Raw genomic sequence first — 17,464 nt, forward strand, 5'->3', positions numbered from 1 at the left:
TCACGGCTGCATCCACAGCAGGGCTGCGGGGCAGAATCCTCGGAAAAAAAAAAAAGGCATGCGATGCGATCAAGATAAGGAAACAAAATCCACGAGACGACATGTTGAAAAACAGTGGAAGTTGCCTTTATTTCGTTTCACCAGAGAAACTGCGACATCGGAGTAAACCACTGAGCAGAAACTAACATTCACACTGAGCCGCTGACACATGTACTGGCACAGTGGAGCAGTAAGGCTTGAGACCGCCTCAGACACATGCACGCACCACATACACACACGTACATTCTCACACACTCGACCTCATTTACATCGGCTATCTTACACATCATTGACTGCGTAGGCAGCAGCCTTATCACTAACCCCGGCCTCCAACGTGATCAGTCAAGAGGTGAGGGGTCAAGGGTCACCTTGACATCAGGTAACCTCAGTTCCCTGTTCTTAAATGCTGGGCTATTTCAGGGCTAACAGGTGACATAACACAGAGATCTGAACCATTCATCTCTATGATATATCTATAAGCAACGTTACTCCCAGCAATAACACTGCAAGGCCAGCCGTGGGGCAGGTGGGGAGGAGGGAAGGATTCTGGAGGTACACAGGGAAGGGCATGCTCTGGCCAAAAGGGGCAAGGAAGAGTTGGGCGCTGGCAGAGAAGGTGATCAGTTTGGTCACTTGGTGGAGCGCCGGGTGGGCTCAGAAGCTGTGGGAGGGGGTGGCGGTCCACGGCGGTCAAGGTCTTCGATATAGAACATAATGAGTTTCCTGCGCTCCTCTGGGACACACTCCAAAACAAGGTAGCGCTTGTCGTTCTGGAGAATTTTCTCCACATCCTTCAGATGCTGCTCTGACTCCTGGATTAGTTTCCTTGACCTGGAGACAATATGATCGCCAGTGAGACAACTAACAACATTTGAAAATTTGATTTATGCGTTTGAATGATACATATACAGTGAGTAATCACATTAAAGAGAATCTCAAGACCTGGGAAGAATAGTGAACCATACAGAATAGATATACTGTTATTAAGAATCTTGTAAGTTTAATGCCAACATAATGACTGCTATGTAACCAGAGCCCAAAACAGTAGTCCCTCGCCATATCGCGGTTCACCTTTCGCAGTCTCACGGTTTTGTGGATTAAAAATCAATGATATAAAACTGTATTGCGGATTAAAGGCATTATCATACAATTGCATATTGCTGATTTTCCGCTATACCACAGGTTTTGTAGTATAAATGTATTTTTATGTACTAATTATTTCAATTATTTTTAGGGTAAAATGGCTCTGATTTGCTCAGCGACCTTAGCATCATTCTCTGCATCTCCTGCGCATAGTGTGCATTCAGCATCTTGCATTGTGCATTTCACATCCAAATGCAATTGCTACTCAATTAAGAGTATAGGAAGTGTTTATAAGAGTATGGGAAAGGTTAGTAAGAGTGTGGGGAGCGTCATAAAGCTTTAAAATATATCTAAATATGGTCGCTACTTTGCGGATTTTTGTTTATTATGGCTGGTTCTGGAACGTAATCCCCACAATAAACGAGGGACTATTGTATGTGATATTGCTTGTTGCTAGTGGAGACACTCGTTTTGATTATGCAGTGGCGTTTGTCAGAGCACAGACCTGTAGGTGATGAACTTTGTCTCCTTTAGCAGAGTCCTGAAGTCAGCTTTGGCTGTGATATACTTGTCTTTGATGTAGTCTTCGAACTCCCGCTGTCTCTTCTACACCAAACACATAGCACAGCAGTATTATAGAATTAGCCACTTTCCAGGTTACAGCGGTGGCCGAAACAACAGGCGAGATTTTGCCCTGACAATGATCTCTGTCAGTAGACAGTAGGATCAAGGATGAAAAATTCTATCTATAAAGTGTTTGAATATGACCTCATGATCTAATATATGATTAACAATGACATACCATCTAGCATATCAACGTAACTCATATTATTACTATTTAATGTTTGCAAATTCTTTTGTTTTATTTGGAGAGCAGCCTGACAACAAATGTGGCTGTGCTATGGCAGAGGAACAACATGCATACTGCTACTGTTCAGACAGACTAATTAAGAGGATATTCAAGCTGGTATAATCAAGCTGGTGGAAGCATTTTAGCAATCCTAGTACTCTTTCACAATGACACTGGAATCATTACATTTGCTGGGGAGGTAAAGTAGGGAAAGCCTTACTCTGTCACTTGAGGAGAACTTAATGCAGCGCGGGTCCTCCTTGATGACCTTCTTCACCTCCTTCCACGTGGTTGTCAAAGTGATCTACAACACGAACACAACTTCAGTCCCATTAACGCCATGCTTCTTTCACAGTCACGCTACTTTATGAGTGCTGTGGAGATGAGTGACATCCGCTTGTTGGAAATATCTTCTCACCGTGCTAGTCTCGTCCAGTAGCTGCCGAAAATGTTCCTTTTTCTTCTTGGCCAAGGCTTCTACATGCTCATTGAACAGCTTCTCCTTCTCTTCTCGCTCCAAGAGGGACGCCGACTCCCAGCGATGATCCTTCCGCAGGTTCCGGCGTGTATCTGACCACGTTGCGTCTGAAGAGCGTACCTAGAAGCCGGTGCAACACAAATAAATCATGTCTATCCAAAGGGAGATAAGGAGGCTTTTTTTCTTTCTTTTTTTTTTTTAATCTGGCACACGTACAACACTGATCTTTCAAACGTATGATCACAACTATAATAAATTCAAATGGCTATTTCCTATTAAACTCTTCTGGACACGTATTTGTTGACATTCACTTCATTTCTAGCTAATCTATATTGGTAATCTCATAACTTATAAATGCTCTGTTGATTTTGACGTACCATCTGTGCTTTTAAAATGGTTTCAAACAGAAAGTGTAAGGGACTTCCAACAAAGTAATTGATCTTGATATTTTTCAGGTATTTTTCTACTTTTACCCTCTGTTTTTGCAAGGTAAATATTTGCTAAATTACTCAGGGGGCTTGCTTAAATGATTCAGACAAAGACAACAAACAAAGATGGTACTTGGTGAACCAGAAAAATAAATAAATGGATTGAATGAAAAGGCAAATTTTTAAGAATAGGCAAAGGCATTAAGACCTTAACATGCTACTGTGGCAAAATCTAGCAAGCTTTTCACTAATATACAACATTTCTTTCTTCTTTGAAACATGTATGTCCTATGTCTGTCTGCGTGTATACCTTATATCTATTTATTGTTGAAGTCCACTCTCATGTGAGTGGCAGTGTGTTTGTTTTTAGTTTTTTAACTGTACATTTGGAGTTTGGAAAAATGAAATTTCAATCCCTCTATGTAATGTCTGTCATGTGGTGGTATTGACAATTAAGATCACTTTGACTTGACTTTGAAAGCAATAAACCCCTTCTTAAAAAGAGCAAAGATCATAGAATCAAGAATAAAACAGGCACTTCTCATCGTTCGGCTGATTTGAACATTGAACATTTGAACATTGAAACAGGTTTCCACAGTGTATACATGAAAATAAACACTTTGAATCTTGAAGAGGCCTGCAAAGTTACTAAAATCTCTCAACTTGGGACACCTTGTCCAATGATTTCACAATGTCAATGTTGCCTCATGCGTAACCTACCATATCAGACATGAGGGCCTTGAAATGCTGAATGGCCTCCTCCCTTTTATGTTGCTCTCGTTCCCTGTCGATCTCTTTGGTCTGTTCGGAGCGTGCCTTCTGCACCTCTCGCTCCCTCTCCCGGAGGCTGGCTTCGATGCGAGCCTGCCGCTCCATCTCCCGCTCCTTCTCGATGTCCACGCTCTGCGGCACAGTGATACGGCGCATTCTGTCATGTGACTTCGATGCTGCGGACTAAATTAAAACCAGTGTCTTGTAGCGATTGTTATCAATCCATTTCAAGAAAAAAAAATTGGGAATCTCTGTCACTAACATGATGAGAAACAAAAAAGCCCAGGGAGGAAAATGCGTTATCAGCTGTCACTGCCGTGCTTAAATAAAGTGTAGCCACGACTGAATATTAACTCCTCAGCTGTTCTCCAGCATTTCAACTATCATGCTTCTTCTTTTTTTAAAATATAGACACACTCCTACCTTGGCCTGTTTCTCCATGTACTGTTTGTAAAGTTCTTCTCTGAGTGCTGAGCTGTCTACAGCTTTATATCTTGGGTCGGTCTCCAGCCTCTCCTTCACCTTGCTCCAACGCTGGCCTCCCTCTATGTGCTGGTCACTCAGGAGGTCGAAGAAGTCTAGTTTCACCTGTGTGCAGTCACACATTAAAATCAAGACGGGTCAAAGCCAGCAACTGAGACCAGAAGTCATTATTCATTCAGCAAAAAAAAAACAAAAACAAGGGAAAGATACACAATGGCGGTGACAGAATCATACCTTCTCTCCCCTGGACTTGGAATCCTCTTTCTCTCTCTTCCTCAGAGCTGTGATGAATTCAATAAAGATGGCTTCCCTGTCCTTCATCTTCTCTATGGTCTTAAATCTTGGGTCCCGGCCATGTTTCACCGCAAATTCACTAAATGTTGTTCTGCCAACATCAAAAGCACAGCGTGAGCCTTACAGTGGCAGAAGCTGAGAGCTGGAAAATGAACATTCAAAGTAGTCTTAAATCTTTGATCAGGTAAATGTTGCTTCACCTGGGTGAGAGCTTCGCCTCTTCCATCATCCTCCTGAACTCGTCTTTGGCCTGCATCAGCTTGTTCTTCTTCTCTTTCCTCTCCTCCTCAGCCCGCGTCTTCACGTACTGATCAAACACCTGAAAAAGCACAGAAAAACAAAACTCAGGACTAAAGGACCCTTAATCAAACAGCACCTTTTACGATACTATTAAGAAATGAACTTGAGGAACATGACAGTTGGGGGGGGCAACTAGAAAAGAAATACCAAACCTGTTTCCTCTCCTTCGGGTTGAGCAGAAGATATCGTGGGTCAAAAACGATCTTGTGAAGCTCTTTGTCCCAAGTTGAAAAAGCAGACACCTACAAAAACAAACATGCAGGAATGAGCAGTAGTAGAAAAAAAAAAAGAGACATGCTTTTGGAAAATCTCACAAAGCTTCTTATTCAGCGAAAAATCAAGTAGATGTTTAACCATTTATGTGCCTGAAATCACTGTTCTGTGATTTTTAAGAAATTAGTGGTAACTATAGGGTCTCTTTAAGTAATACAGAGTATATTCTAGACCTGTTCTATATAAATACCATTGCTTTGGTATTCATTCAACGCTTTATAAACTTCCAATCAGAAATTTAAAACAGTGCTGAAGTATTCAGTAGAAATTCAAAGCATTCCTCACCCCTCTCTCCAACAGCATTTCTCTGAATTGAGACATCCGGGCCTCCAGAGGCACTATAGCTCTTTCTCTGGCTGCTCTGAGCTCGGCCTCCATCGCTGCCTCCTTCTCGGAGTCGGCCTCCTTCACATCCTCCTTCCTACGTGGGTGGAATCACAAAGGTCAGGAAAGGTGGACGATGCGAAAAATAAAATCAGGATGACAAATGAATGCAGAGAAATTACTCTGGGAAAGGGTTTACTGTAGTAGAGGGAAGGGGACACACACAACTTACTTCCGTTTTTTGGCTTTGGTGGGCTCCTCATCCTGATTCTCATCCAGTGCAATGGCTAATTCTGGCTCCTCCTTCATGACAACTACTTAAAAAGAAACACCACCAAAAGAATAAATTTGACATATTCTGCAGGATACAGTGTAGAGGAGTATGACACCCACTAACTTCTCATCTGGAACTGCCTTTGACTGAATCTGGACATGTACATTATCAATGCCATCAAACAAAAAACAATACTATAATGTCAATAATCAAGAATACTGTGCTCCCTCGGATGATATTTGAATTTTAGTGTGTTTGTTACCAGTCTTCTTGTTGCTGTCTTCCAAGCCTCTCTTGTGCGGTGGCTCCTGAATGTGCTTGTCAACGTCAGCGCGACCGACCAGCTCCTCAGGCCGGTCCCACATTGACAGCCGTGTCGTTGGGTTGTAAAAGAACACGCGGTCGTCACCCGTCCACACCACACACCTGGTAGACAAACAGACAGACACATCCATCGACAGGTCCAGATTTAGAATCGAGCAGAGCGGGGGATAGAAGCCGCCTGGAATTTTGAGTGCTGGTCAATGTGATGTTTGTTATGCGCTGGTAAATTAATACAATAATTTATAAATGATAACCAGCAAAAGCACATCATCTCAGCTGTGATAATCAGCCCTGGAGTAGAAGCAGTTAGCTTGCTAGCTGCAAACACAATTGCGGAATCCATATTTTGTTGTTGATTTGACCATTGCAGACAGCGCTCCATTGGCAGGCCGGGGCATTACTGGTGAACGGCCGAGCCTATAGGCAATAGGGTTGCAGGGCTACTGCTGTATTAAAAACACTGACATGCAATTGATTGTTAATTGCTGCAGTCTAGACCATGAACATTTTTGATTTTGTAATAAAGACTGATACATCTGCAGGGAAACTACAGATTATTTCACAGGAAGATATACATATATCATGCTGATACATTGAAACCTGAAGGCAGAAAAAAAATTAGAAAAATATATATTATATATTTTTCAAATCTCATTATTTTATTGGCTCCGGAATTCAGATGAGGTGTTATAAATGCTCTAATTTAATCAGATTTCTAAGAGGGTAAAGAAAATAAACAACATGACTTAATGTAAAATGGCCATGGCTTTGCTATTCCACTTTGAAGGAGTGGCACTCCAGGCAATTAAGTCAATTAGCCAAAAAAATTATGCAATTTCATCAGTATGCACAATCCATTTCTCTGATGCAGGTCTGTTCCATGTCAAAAACACAACAAAAAGACACGATTCATTGCCTGAAAGTGGGAAGAGAAGAGCGGTTCAAGGTTGTGGTGTGTTTTGCATACCATGGTGTGCCTGGAATCGGGTTGGTTGCAATTGGTCTGGCTTTCTGTGCTGCTTTTTCTTCTTCGGTCATTTCCTCTTCTTTATGCTCCTTCAAAAGAAAAAAAAAGTTTCTCATCAATATTATTAGATACCTCTACTAAAAAAAACAAAAACAAATCAAAATGTTTTTTTTGGTTACTTTGCCCCAATTACCCCTTTGGTATAACTTTTTTTTTCTGATTCTGAAAAAACAATGCTATCCATGTATATCTTAAAGTGTGACAGCACAAATGCATTCTGTGTAATTATAAATTATACTTCAAAGTTCATTACAACGACATAGTTTAGAGCTGAGAACCACTTTTCCCACACCTCCTTCTCATTCATCATGTTTTCTGCTTTATCTTCGTCCTCCATCTCCATTGCCTCTGCCTCTTCCAGCGTCAGACGCTCCTTGGCCTTTTCTGCTTCTTTTTCTGAGGAAGAACACACACACGTGAACTACTCGGAATAGACCCAGCAACCAAAGCAAGTCAACTATCCTGGCATTATCAAATATTCAGTTGTTATGAGAGAATAACTTCTCTATCTGTGTCAAAACAGCGACTGATCCCAAGTTGAGAACTTACATGTGCGAAAAAATAAACAGATACACAGACACACACACATATGCACACACGCCCCTACCTCTCTCCAACAGCGCCTGCGGTTTCTCCCAAGTGGATTCCAGCGTCCGGTTGTTGTAATAATATGTTTTCCCATCGGCCGTTTTGTATTCTGACCATTCAGGTAGCTGCAATGAGCCGGCCATCGAGGCTGGGGCCGCTGAGAGAGTCAGCTGTGGGTGCATCATGGAAACCAGAGGCGGGCCCATACCAGGAAGCATACCTGTCATTGAGGAAAGGAGGCAAACCATGACTGGCAGTTGTCATTTTATGTCTCAGCTGCTAATAGTGGGACAGGTGGACTTTACAATTCTGACTTCCCAGGTGAAGCAGGATTGAAATCGTGTAGAGGAGCTTGGCTGCTAAAAGAATACTGACTCGGTTTTTGCCTGCTCATCCAGATGGGCTGAATATCAGATGAATGGACTAAAAGGAATAGAATCATTTTGTGACAAACAACTCTGGAGGCGCCTCAATCAAACACAACTGATTGACGACAGACAGGAGGCCACATACACAAACGAAGCAGTGACTACGCACACATACACAATCATGCCACACAAATCGACAACCAGACCACAACATAGAACTCTGACTGTGCCGCGGTGATAGAATCCCTACAAACAACCGCTGAAGGAAATTCTGGCCAAGACAACACGAAGACAGATGTCCTGTCAGGGGTCAACCTTCAACTTCCCCCGACACAAGCTACAACTTGACTACTAGTCCAGATGGCGAAGGACACTTCACACCACAAGTATGATTCCTTTGTTTCACCTTTTCTGCTCGGCAAGTGATCCTCCTCCCTTATTTTCTTTGCCTTGGCGTATTCAGCTACCCTAACCCCACCTCACTGACTCCATGGGTTGGACAAAGGGATGGTTCTGTAGGTCCTGTTCAAGTTTATTTGCCTTTTTTTTTTTTAACTCAAGTCCGAGTGAAGATGCAGCTGTCAAGTCACAAGTATGAGGCCATGCTTGCACCTCGCTATCACACGTGTGCCGAGTGATCTGAATACAAGGGTACAGCTTAGAGTACAAGTGATGGTTGAGCCAGATTTGAATTGCTAAACATTTTCAAGTTGTAAATTTCTGTCAAGATAAACACACGCGTGTAAATAAGCGCCTGTGGGTAAGATACAGCTACAGCGATAAACTAGAAGGACAAGGAGAGAAAAAAAATAACAGATGGGGTGTGGTGTTTGCCATTTCTCTGTGGGCTTTCTGCTGTTTCATAAATAAATGAATGTTATTTCTGCAAATTCTTCTTAGACAAGGTAATAATGTCATAACATCCCAGCTTGTATATGGTTTGATCTATCAATGCGGCCTTACAGGGAATTTCAAGGTCTGCTGTGTCTTTATATAAGCATCTATTGTGGCCTCTGAAACTGTTCAACATCACCTCAACAACAGCCTTAAATTGGACACAAGGGCCAGCGACTAATGTGGCACTTCTTGGGGAGAAACATCCTTTAACTCTTGCTGAGCTCCAACAGCCGAGCCCTAAGAAACAGGAAGTGAGGCTCGTGTTTAAACCAAAACACTGAGACACCGAACCCCAAGGCCACACAGGAGTCGAGCAAAGCGCGGCACAGACAGTAGAACACGACATCAATTGTCCGAAACGCCAGGAGATTATTGGATTACCACAGTCAGAAGAAAAAGACGATAAAAACAGGTCTTAGATGGAAAGCCACGCATCATGTATCACAATAAGCAGCAAAGAAGGACAGGAAACACCTTGTCGCCCCTTAGGTAGTGAAAATTGAGGAGAAACACTACAAGGTAACTACACCAAGTCAACAAACCAGCCACCTTAGAGTGGACCTTCCTGTCATTTGCAGTCAAGTGGAACATGGCAGCTGACCCTGACCCCACGGTTGAAAGTCTCCAATGAGATCACCACAAACTCCTTACAGGCCTAACCTTGTCCTTTGGGCAGCCCCCCCTACTATAACAGTCCTCGTGACTGAAAGGAGTGTCCGTGTGGAATAGAGACGGGGTTTGAGAGGAAAAAAAAAAACGCCCAGAACACGCAGTTGGCACCTGTATGGACACAAGCTGGGGGAAGAGCTTTCACCTACCCAGGGGGGGGATGTAGAGTCTACACTGGGCCATCCCCTAAATGGCTCCTCAAGTCCCTTGGCATCACAGGCTCCAAGCAGAAGAAGGCTCTAAAGGACCTGGCAGAGGAGGCTGAGTGAGGGTGTTCCTGCCTCTGTCTCCGCAGAGAGGACACAGTGGTAAACATGGATCCCGGAGCCAGGCGCAAGGGGTGGGAAGTGAGACGGACCGCTTTCCACCATTCTGAGGTGCCAGGTATTCGGGCAGCATCAGTAACGGGCGGATCCCCAACTAAAACCCTGCAGCCTGCCTAGGAGCACAGATGTTGTTACTTCAAGAGCAGGCGGAATCCACCTGTTCTTATACCTCGGGGAACTTCAGTGTGGCCCACACCAACTCAGCAAGTCGTCCAAATGATAGGAATTCGATTTTTTTCTCTCAAAAATATCTCTGTGCCTGCAACTGAATCACTTTTTCTATCACATTCTAATGCCATATATACATAAAAGTGGAAACTGAACAGCCAAATCAACATCAGGGAGAGGGACAGCTCAATTTAAAGACATTATAATTAATACATTTACTAGTAATGGCTGTATGGATGAACAATGTGCCTCTCAGCACTTCTAAATGAAGTGAGTATAATCACTGAGTATAATCTAGAAATACTGGAGTTTTCCAACTTTTCTAACTTTATCTACTTCAGTCTCCACATTACCTCTGCCAAAATCACAAACGTCCCGACCTTCAGTTTTACCCTACACCCGTCACAGACATCAGATAGAAAGCTTTACGCAACAGTTCTTAAAAACAGCAGCCAAACAACAATATATTGAAAATTTCAACAAGGAATAGTTGTCCTAGTATTTCCATTATGTTTCCATTATAATATATCTCCTGAATAAAGTTAGAGAAAAAAACAACAACAAAAAAGTTCTGCAAACTTCTGCAGTTTCAGCAAAACCAAAAGACACACCAAGCTGAAGCTATCTATGTGCTTCCGGGTAAAAACTGCATATCATATTTTGATCTGCAGAAATAAAAAAAAAAAACAGAAGAAAAAAAATGTAAAAAAAAAAAAAAAAGAAGGAAAACCACAATGTACACCGGATGGATAATGTTCACAGCATTCAACACCATGCCACTTCTGAGAGTTCCCATGTATACCATATGACTCATGTAGACATCATTCACTACCATGCCATCTAGGTTTGAAAGGCGAGCGGTTGAGTGTTTACCGTTAGCGCTGGGGCCTGTCTTTACACACGGTGCACCTACTATCTGCATCATTGCTACACCTGCAAGAACAACGGACAAGCAAGCATCTGGTTGAATACAGCAGGACACTGGACATCAGCTACCATTTGTGAGCGTTTGTGCGTACCGTCCCACTCGGACATACACACCCTCACGTTTGCGCATTGCATTCTGCTCCTGGGGACCAGACAGATACTCAAGTCTTGGCTGATACTCAAGACACCTGGTAATCCATTTAGACAGGGTTCCCACTTCCTGCTGATGATCATTTCCCCCGGCAGATCCACATTTTTAGTGTGAAATCTGCTACAGCAAGGCGGACTCACATGTGAGATACACAAGACCTTTGATGAGTGTGGCCCTTCTGTGATCGGGGATGGAATTCCCCTTATTTAAATGTTTAAGAATAGCTTCTGAAGTCAGAATTCATGCACCACTGAATGAACTTTTTAAATCAATGATTCAAAACGTTTGTCATGTTTTTCCCCACATTTGTCTTTGTCATTAGCTTGCGATTGCTTGCTAATTTCCTCTCAGTGTAAGGTCTTCTAAGTTTCTGTTTTTCCCCTAATTTCATGTGTTTGGTTAATTTTGAGGTTATTTCTGGATGATTTTAAACATTTGAAAGATTTTTGACATTTTTAAAGATTCTACCTGCTTGGTAAGTCATGCATAAACTTGAAATTTACGTATGACTTATACTGTGATTTTGGGGGTGGGGGGATTTACATTGAATGGGGAAGAAAATTGAAAAAAATAGCAAGGACTTGTCAATACAAAATGGCATTTATTTTAATGAGTCATCTGTGTTTGGCTGATAGCGGGATAAAGACAAGAAAATTATTGATCAGAATTTTGACATTATTTTTCCCCAAAATATGTAGTTTTTTTATAGTGCACTGTTATTGCACCCAAGCCAGAATCTGCTCATATAAGAGACAGGACTTAGACCCAAACTTCATCACAGAAGGTGAGACTTTCTATTGTGCCACAAAAGTGGTATTTCAAGCAGTGGTCTAGTGGATAATCATGTACTCTGATTAAAAGAAAGATACTTTCTTTATGGAAAAACAAAAAAACAAACAAAAAAACAACAACAAAAAAAAACATTTATTTAAAATGATTTATTTAAAAATAACAAGATAATGGAATTCCTTGAAAAAAAATTAGCTATTTTATAATGTAACACCAATATTGTGATAAAGACACACCATTGCGTAAGTTGGGCCTTTCAGATAGAGATGCAGTCTCATTTTGGAGAATTGGGAGATGATGTCAGGCAAAGTTTAAATGTTACTGGAGAATACCAAATTTACTATTACCTCTTGGTCTCCTAATTTTCTGCGTATCCCCAGAGGAGGCATGGGAACCCTGCTAAAATAAGCACCATGTTTCAATGGTGTCAAAACTAAAATCAGATTATGTTTTTGAGGCCATTAGGAAAATATGCAGTGATTATCATAATTACAACAATTGTAATTGTTTTTTTTAAAGTGAATGGTAAAAAAAAGGATACACGAATGAGTCAAAACTAAACCACCGAATCAATCAAGAAACTCTCCAACTGAAATTTGGCAGTTGAACACACAAGTCTTAACCATTTAACTCGAACCATTGTCCAGAAAGAACAAAATACAAAGAAAAATCACAAACCAGATCAGCTTCTTTGTAACAAGGACCTAAATCATGACAAGCAAATTATGAATGACGGAAAAATGCCTTGACAACCAACAGAAAGGACAGTCACCATCATTTGCGACATTTTGCATACATATAAATTCAAAATATCACACTGGAGATTGTTAGTGTGTGGCCTTCATTAAAGTCCTGAAAAAAAGAGTAGCAAAAATATTTTATCTCTAATCCCCCCCCCCCCCCTCTTTAGGAGATGATCCTTTTAATGTTGTTGTTCCTCTAATAACAGGAGCCCGTTGGCTGCACTTAGCCCCCCCACAATTCCAGCCTGCCCTTCACACAAATCCAATTGTCCAAACTGCATTCCCACTTTAAATGTTAGACTAAGAATGAAATTTGGGGTTTTGAATGAGTGCCCTCTACATGGGCAGGTTTTGAGTGAGTGCCCACAATATGGGCAGGTATGAATATGTAAGAGTGAGAATCTAAGCAATTGTGCTAGTCAGTAAAAGTAGGAATCTGTGGGTTTGTGAGATCTACCAAGTTCTTCAGCACCAAAATCAACATCCCTTATGTCAGGCCAAAGTATATAAGCTGCAGGATCAAAAACATCAGCTCCTTACCTGGTAGAGGAATGTGCATGCCTGGCAGTGGCACTCTGAAAGGGGGCACCATGACAGGAGGAAAGGCGGGTATGGCGGCGGTGGGCTGGGCCACACTGTGAGGCAGGGCAGCGGGGAGCAGTGGCACTGTCTGCACTGCTGTGACCGGTGATGGCACCGTGGAAACCGTGACCACAGTGACTGGGGACACAGCAACAGTTGAGGTAACTGTTGCAACAGGTGTCAGGTCTGCTACAACAGAGGCTTTTGGAGACAGATACATTTTGGTTTAACTACTCTGGACATGTATGCCTGTGCAAGTTATTGTTTAACTAAGATATGGACGTGTACCAACCTGCCATTGTCACAGAAGGAGACAGGGTAGTAGTGGAGTCTGGACTTGAGGAGAGTGTGCGGGAAGGGGTTGTGGACACGGCGTGAGTCGGGGAGGCCACCGCCGCTGTGCTTGCTGTAGTGTTAACACTGCTTGAGCTGGCAGCTGCTGTCACGCCAGCACTTGTACCCGTCCCTGCGGGCCCACCTCCGGCAACAAGGAGCGGGTTGAGTTCAGACTGCTGGATGATTTTCACACCCTCCGGTTTACTCCACGAAGACTCTCTGGTCCGGGCGTTGTAATAATAAGCCTGCGAAGGGTTCACACAAGAGTCTATTTACCAGTCTGTATTGTCAAGGTTCACCCTAATAATATGGGTTTTAAGGAATGCAAAGCAACATGAATAACAGCTGACTAGACTCTTCAGTGCAATATAGTAATAATTGCAGACATCAAAAATGCAAGGGGAAATAGCCCTCTACTGGCACTATTTCTCTTTTCCTCTAAAAGTCGACGCCAACTAGGATTCTTTTCAAATGAAATGACGGGCCCTTTAACATTTTTCCATGTCTCGGTCACTTAATATTCCTATTACATAGTTTTCTAGGGTGTGAAACCCTGATACTTGCTTATAGGCAACTCCCAGCTTACCTTCCCCTCTGGTGTCTTGTTCTCCACCCAGATTTCCTCTGCGGGATTGAGCGCTGGACTCCCTGATGCAGGAACCGGTGGCATACCGGGAGGAAACAGCATTCCTGGAGGAGGTGGGAGGTTCCCAATGGGAGGGGGAAGGAATGGGGGTCTCTGCCGACAAAGAAGATGAATATTGAATTTTGAGGTAAGGAACCAAACAAACCAAAAATGTCCTCTTTCACTTGAGGGAAAAAAAAAACCCGGGTGCACTGAATGAACCCTCTGAATACAAATAAAGAGATTCATGTATTATTCACAAGTTGCACAGTATCTCACAATAGTATAGTGCACTATTGCACTGATATTCCCTCACTTGATTTTATTGCAGTCCTCATTTGAATCTTTAATACTATCTGTGTTTATGCAAACAATGACTACACTGACTGTCTGATCTTGGTTCAGGGCATGAGCAAAAAGGAGTCTGCTCAAATTGACTCAAGCATACCCTGATCCTTGCATCTCTCGACATGACTTAACAGTGTAGCAGAAGCAAAGAACAGGAGTGTGCAGGCTGGACAATCATTCTCACTGTTATCCAATTAATTATCCGGACAGCCTCTCTGAACAGTGCTTGGAGATGCTGGAGTACTGAAGTTGCTAATGGACAGGACAACTTTTCTAGCTTGTAATGGTTCCATTAACGTCCAAGTTCCTTCAGTATCACTCTTGAGGCTGGACATAAAATTAAATCAAGACAATGAAACAGCCAAGATCCTGATGGCAGATTATATGCAGTAAAATGCCCCATGGTATGAGGCAAAATAATTGAGAAACACAATAACTCAATATAAAATGACAAGGTTATCTTCAAACAAATGGAAATATTTAATTTGGCCAAAAATTGCACTGTGTTTTTAAAGGGAAAGGATTTATCTGACGGCAGAACAAATGTGAGCTGAAGCATGGATGTATATATATCAGGTAATTCTCTGGAGTTTGTACTATACTTTTGGACTATATTTTGACTTGTGTCTTAAACTATCAAGTCCGCCAATGTATTCATGTAGCAATCTAAGAGTTCTATTATTACAATTATGCAAATAATTGACAAATAAGTAATTTTCCAACTCGAAGTGCTCAGTTAGTTCAGAGGTCTTAAGTTTGTAGTAAGACTTCTTTACAAACTAGGTTTTTACCTTTGCTAACTGGCAGTTATAGTCATTCTATGTTTAACAACTCCATGGTTGAATGACTGTAAAATGTTGTGTTCGATGTGGGACACTAACCTGCGCCGTTAGTTACCATAATGGGGGAGTGCACCTTCAGGCTAACTGTTTACGCTGAGAGAGACACCCCCTGGGTTTCCACTGTTCGTGGTCTGTTAAATTAGAGCCATCTTCTAAAGAGGAATTCATTCTGCACTCCGATTGTTGCATTGCTAAATGCCAGCTCGCCACAATATGCATGATTGTAAAAGTCACCTGTAGGTGGGGAGGTCCAATGGGTGGTGGCATCCCCCCTGGTGGTGGAATGGGAGGCATGTTAGGGTCAAAAGGTGGACGTGCAAACGGGGGTCGTGGCGGGGGTCCTCTCATCATTCCGAAAGGCGGTGGCGGTGGCCTTAGTAGAGGTGGTGGGCCTCGTAATACAGGAGTCTGAGCAGGTGCAGGTGCAGGGGCAGGCACAGGGCCACGAAACCTCACGGCCTGCTGTGCCATTCTAGGAATACAAAGAAGTATGATATTACAAGCTCTGACCACTAACCATTACTATAACCATCTATAGTGGCATTATAACATACTCCCAAACTACTCTACAAGTCAAGTAATGGTAGAAATGAATATTGAATCACATTATCGGGTTATAAACAATTTATTTGAGAAGTAATGGGCCACCATATTGTCATATCTGTACCCCAACATTACTTGCATATTATACAAAATCACAAATGTGATAACAATTTCCCCCATATACATTCTGAAAAAGACCGCTTTAGCACAAAGGACACATCACTGAAAGTTGAACTCCTTCACAGCGTCTTGACGAGCATTACTTTTGCTATTACATTGCTTTAGTGTAGCACAATAGAACAGATCTTTTGTGATCATATCATGTAAATATGGACGAAATTTAGGCGCACCTCTAGTCTGTGTTAGGGTTGCATACACCTCACACTCAGCATCACGCAGCTCGCTTGCAGGCACACACACACACATATACACACACACACACACACGTCTCAAACAAATACACATAGTTGGAAGTAAATACGTCCACAATGAATTGCATACAGGATACATGCACTGCATAATATGCACGACTATGCTGATTAGACAGCAGGACGTAATCACATCAGATGAATGAGCTGCACATGGGAATTTTAATGAAGTAATTTACATAAACACTATATCACGTTTAGAGATGATCTTGAATATCAACTGTTGTATAATGACACGGAGATCGATCCAAATAACAATTACCACTCCTCTGCCTCAGTGGCCCATTAAGATCGGAGCTAGACAGGCATTTGCAACCTCTGCCCAGACTAAGTAAAGTGCCGTAAAAGGCATGAAGTTAGCTAGCAGTTTCGCATTAACGAGAAATACGATAAATGCATTTTCAGTGTGTAGTGACTTATTTGGTCCGAAAGTCTGGGGGAGAAGTCTGGTTTGGGTTTTATTGGCAGCGACTGTTTGCCGCGTGCCATGAACGGAGAGCAGCAAACCGCTTGGCAACATAGGCTAATTACTTAGCTAAACGCTAGTTAGCTAGCATGGCTACATTCACAAGTAATTCTAATATTTATAACACTCCCCCGTCCAAACACAACGCTGTTGAACTTTGGATGAAGCAACAGCGTGTGCTCTGTTTCGCATCGATCTGATATTCAGTCAAACAAACATATTCGTTGTTATCTGACCTGTTGTCGCTGAAACCGATAGTTTCGCTCTCTGTCTGGTCCGCCATTACAGGAACATGTAGCGGGTGTCTTCCTGGAAACGCCCCAAAGTAGTTTTAAGCTCAGCGATTCGATGAGACGCATTGTCAATCACAGTGCAGACTGCATTATCAGAGTTTTGATTGGACAAGCGCTTCACTGAGAGGGTTGCCCATGGGGGTCATTGGTCAGTTCGGGCAAATATTTGTCACGATGCCTTTGTTCGGTCAGCATGCAAAGTGATGCCAATAGGTTAGACTGAAAACACTGCTAAGATATGAGGTCGCTTTATAAAAGTAATTAATTTATTCATTATTTTTTAAATAAACTGGCAGATAGCTAAAGATTTACGTTTCTATATTATAATTAATCTATACATTTTAACAGGAGAACTGGGATGGCAAGTGCAGTAGTTTTACTTCATGTTATCAATTATGTTATCAAATTGTATCTCAATTGTATCTGT

General features: G+C 42.2%; 1 protein-coding gene across 4 annotated transcripts; it reads right to left on the reverse strand.

Annotated features, from left to right (window-relative positions):
- Positions 1-104: 104 nt before the first annotated feature.
- On the reverse strand, positions 105-17,027 carry tcerg1b (transcription elongation regulator 1b (CA150)). Of its 4 annotated transcripts, none has more exons than XM_086177105.1 (21): positions 16,981-17,027; positions 15,542-15,779; positions 14,079-14,231; positions 13,449-13,737; positions 13,115-13,357; positions 10,838-10,897; positions 7,556-7,756; positions 7,241-7,344; positions 6,889-6,977; positions 5,860-6,023; positions 5,556-5,637; positions 5,285-5,420; positions 4,879-4,968; positions 4,627-4,745; positions 4,367-4,517; positions 4,073-4,237; positions 3,599-3,781; positions 2,391-2,570; positions 2,193-2,276; positions 1,628-1,728; positions 105-870 (listed from the first exon to the last, which is right to left on the reverse strand). In XM_086177105.1, exons 1-21 carry the CDS (start codon positions 17,025-17,027, stop codon positions 669-671), a joined length of 3,081 nt encoding a protein of 1,026 aa, XP_086033231.1. In that variant the 3' UTR covers positions 105-668. The 4 variants fall into 4 exon arrangements, with proteins under 4 accessions (XP_086033231.1, XP_086033230.1, XP_086033233.1 ...); XM_086177104.1 differs by having other exon boundaries at positions 5,556-5,640; XM_086177107.1 differs by lacking the exon at positions 10,838-10,897.
- Between the last annotated feature and the right edge of the window lie 437 nt (positions 17,028-17,464).

Source organism: Fistularia commersonii, chromosome 29 (assembly GCF_037954325.1).
Source record: "Fistularia commersonii isolate RoL2024-O1a breed Wild chromosome 29, RoL_Fcom_v1.0, whole genome shotgun sequence".
In the NCBI taxonomy this organism is placed as follows: Eukaryota; Metazoa; Chordata; class Actinopteri; order Syngnathiformes; family Fistulariidae; genus Fistularia; species Fistularia commersonii.

Coding starts and splice junctions, on each gene's coding strand:
- tcerg1b (XM_086177104.1), bottom strand. CDS start 17,027: ATGGCGGACCAGACAGAGAGCGAAACTATCGGTTTCAGCGACAACAG. Junction 5,421..5,555: donor ACCAAAGCCAAAAAACGGAA/GTAAGTTGTGTG, acceptor CCACCCACGTAG/GAAGGAGGATGTGAAGGAGG. Junction 3,782..4,072: donor ACATGGAGAAACAGGCCAAG/GTAGGAGTGTGT, acceptor ACTGTGCCGCAG/AGCGTGGACATCGAGAAGGA.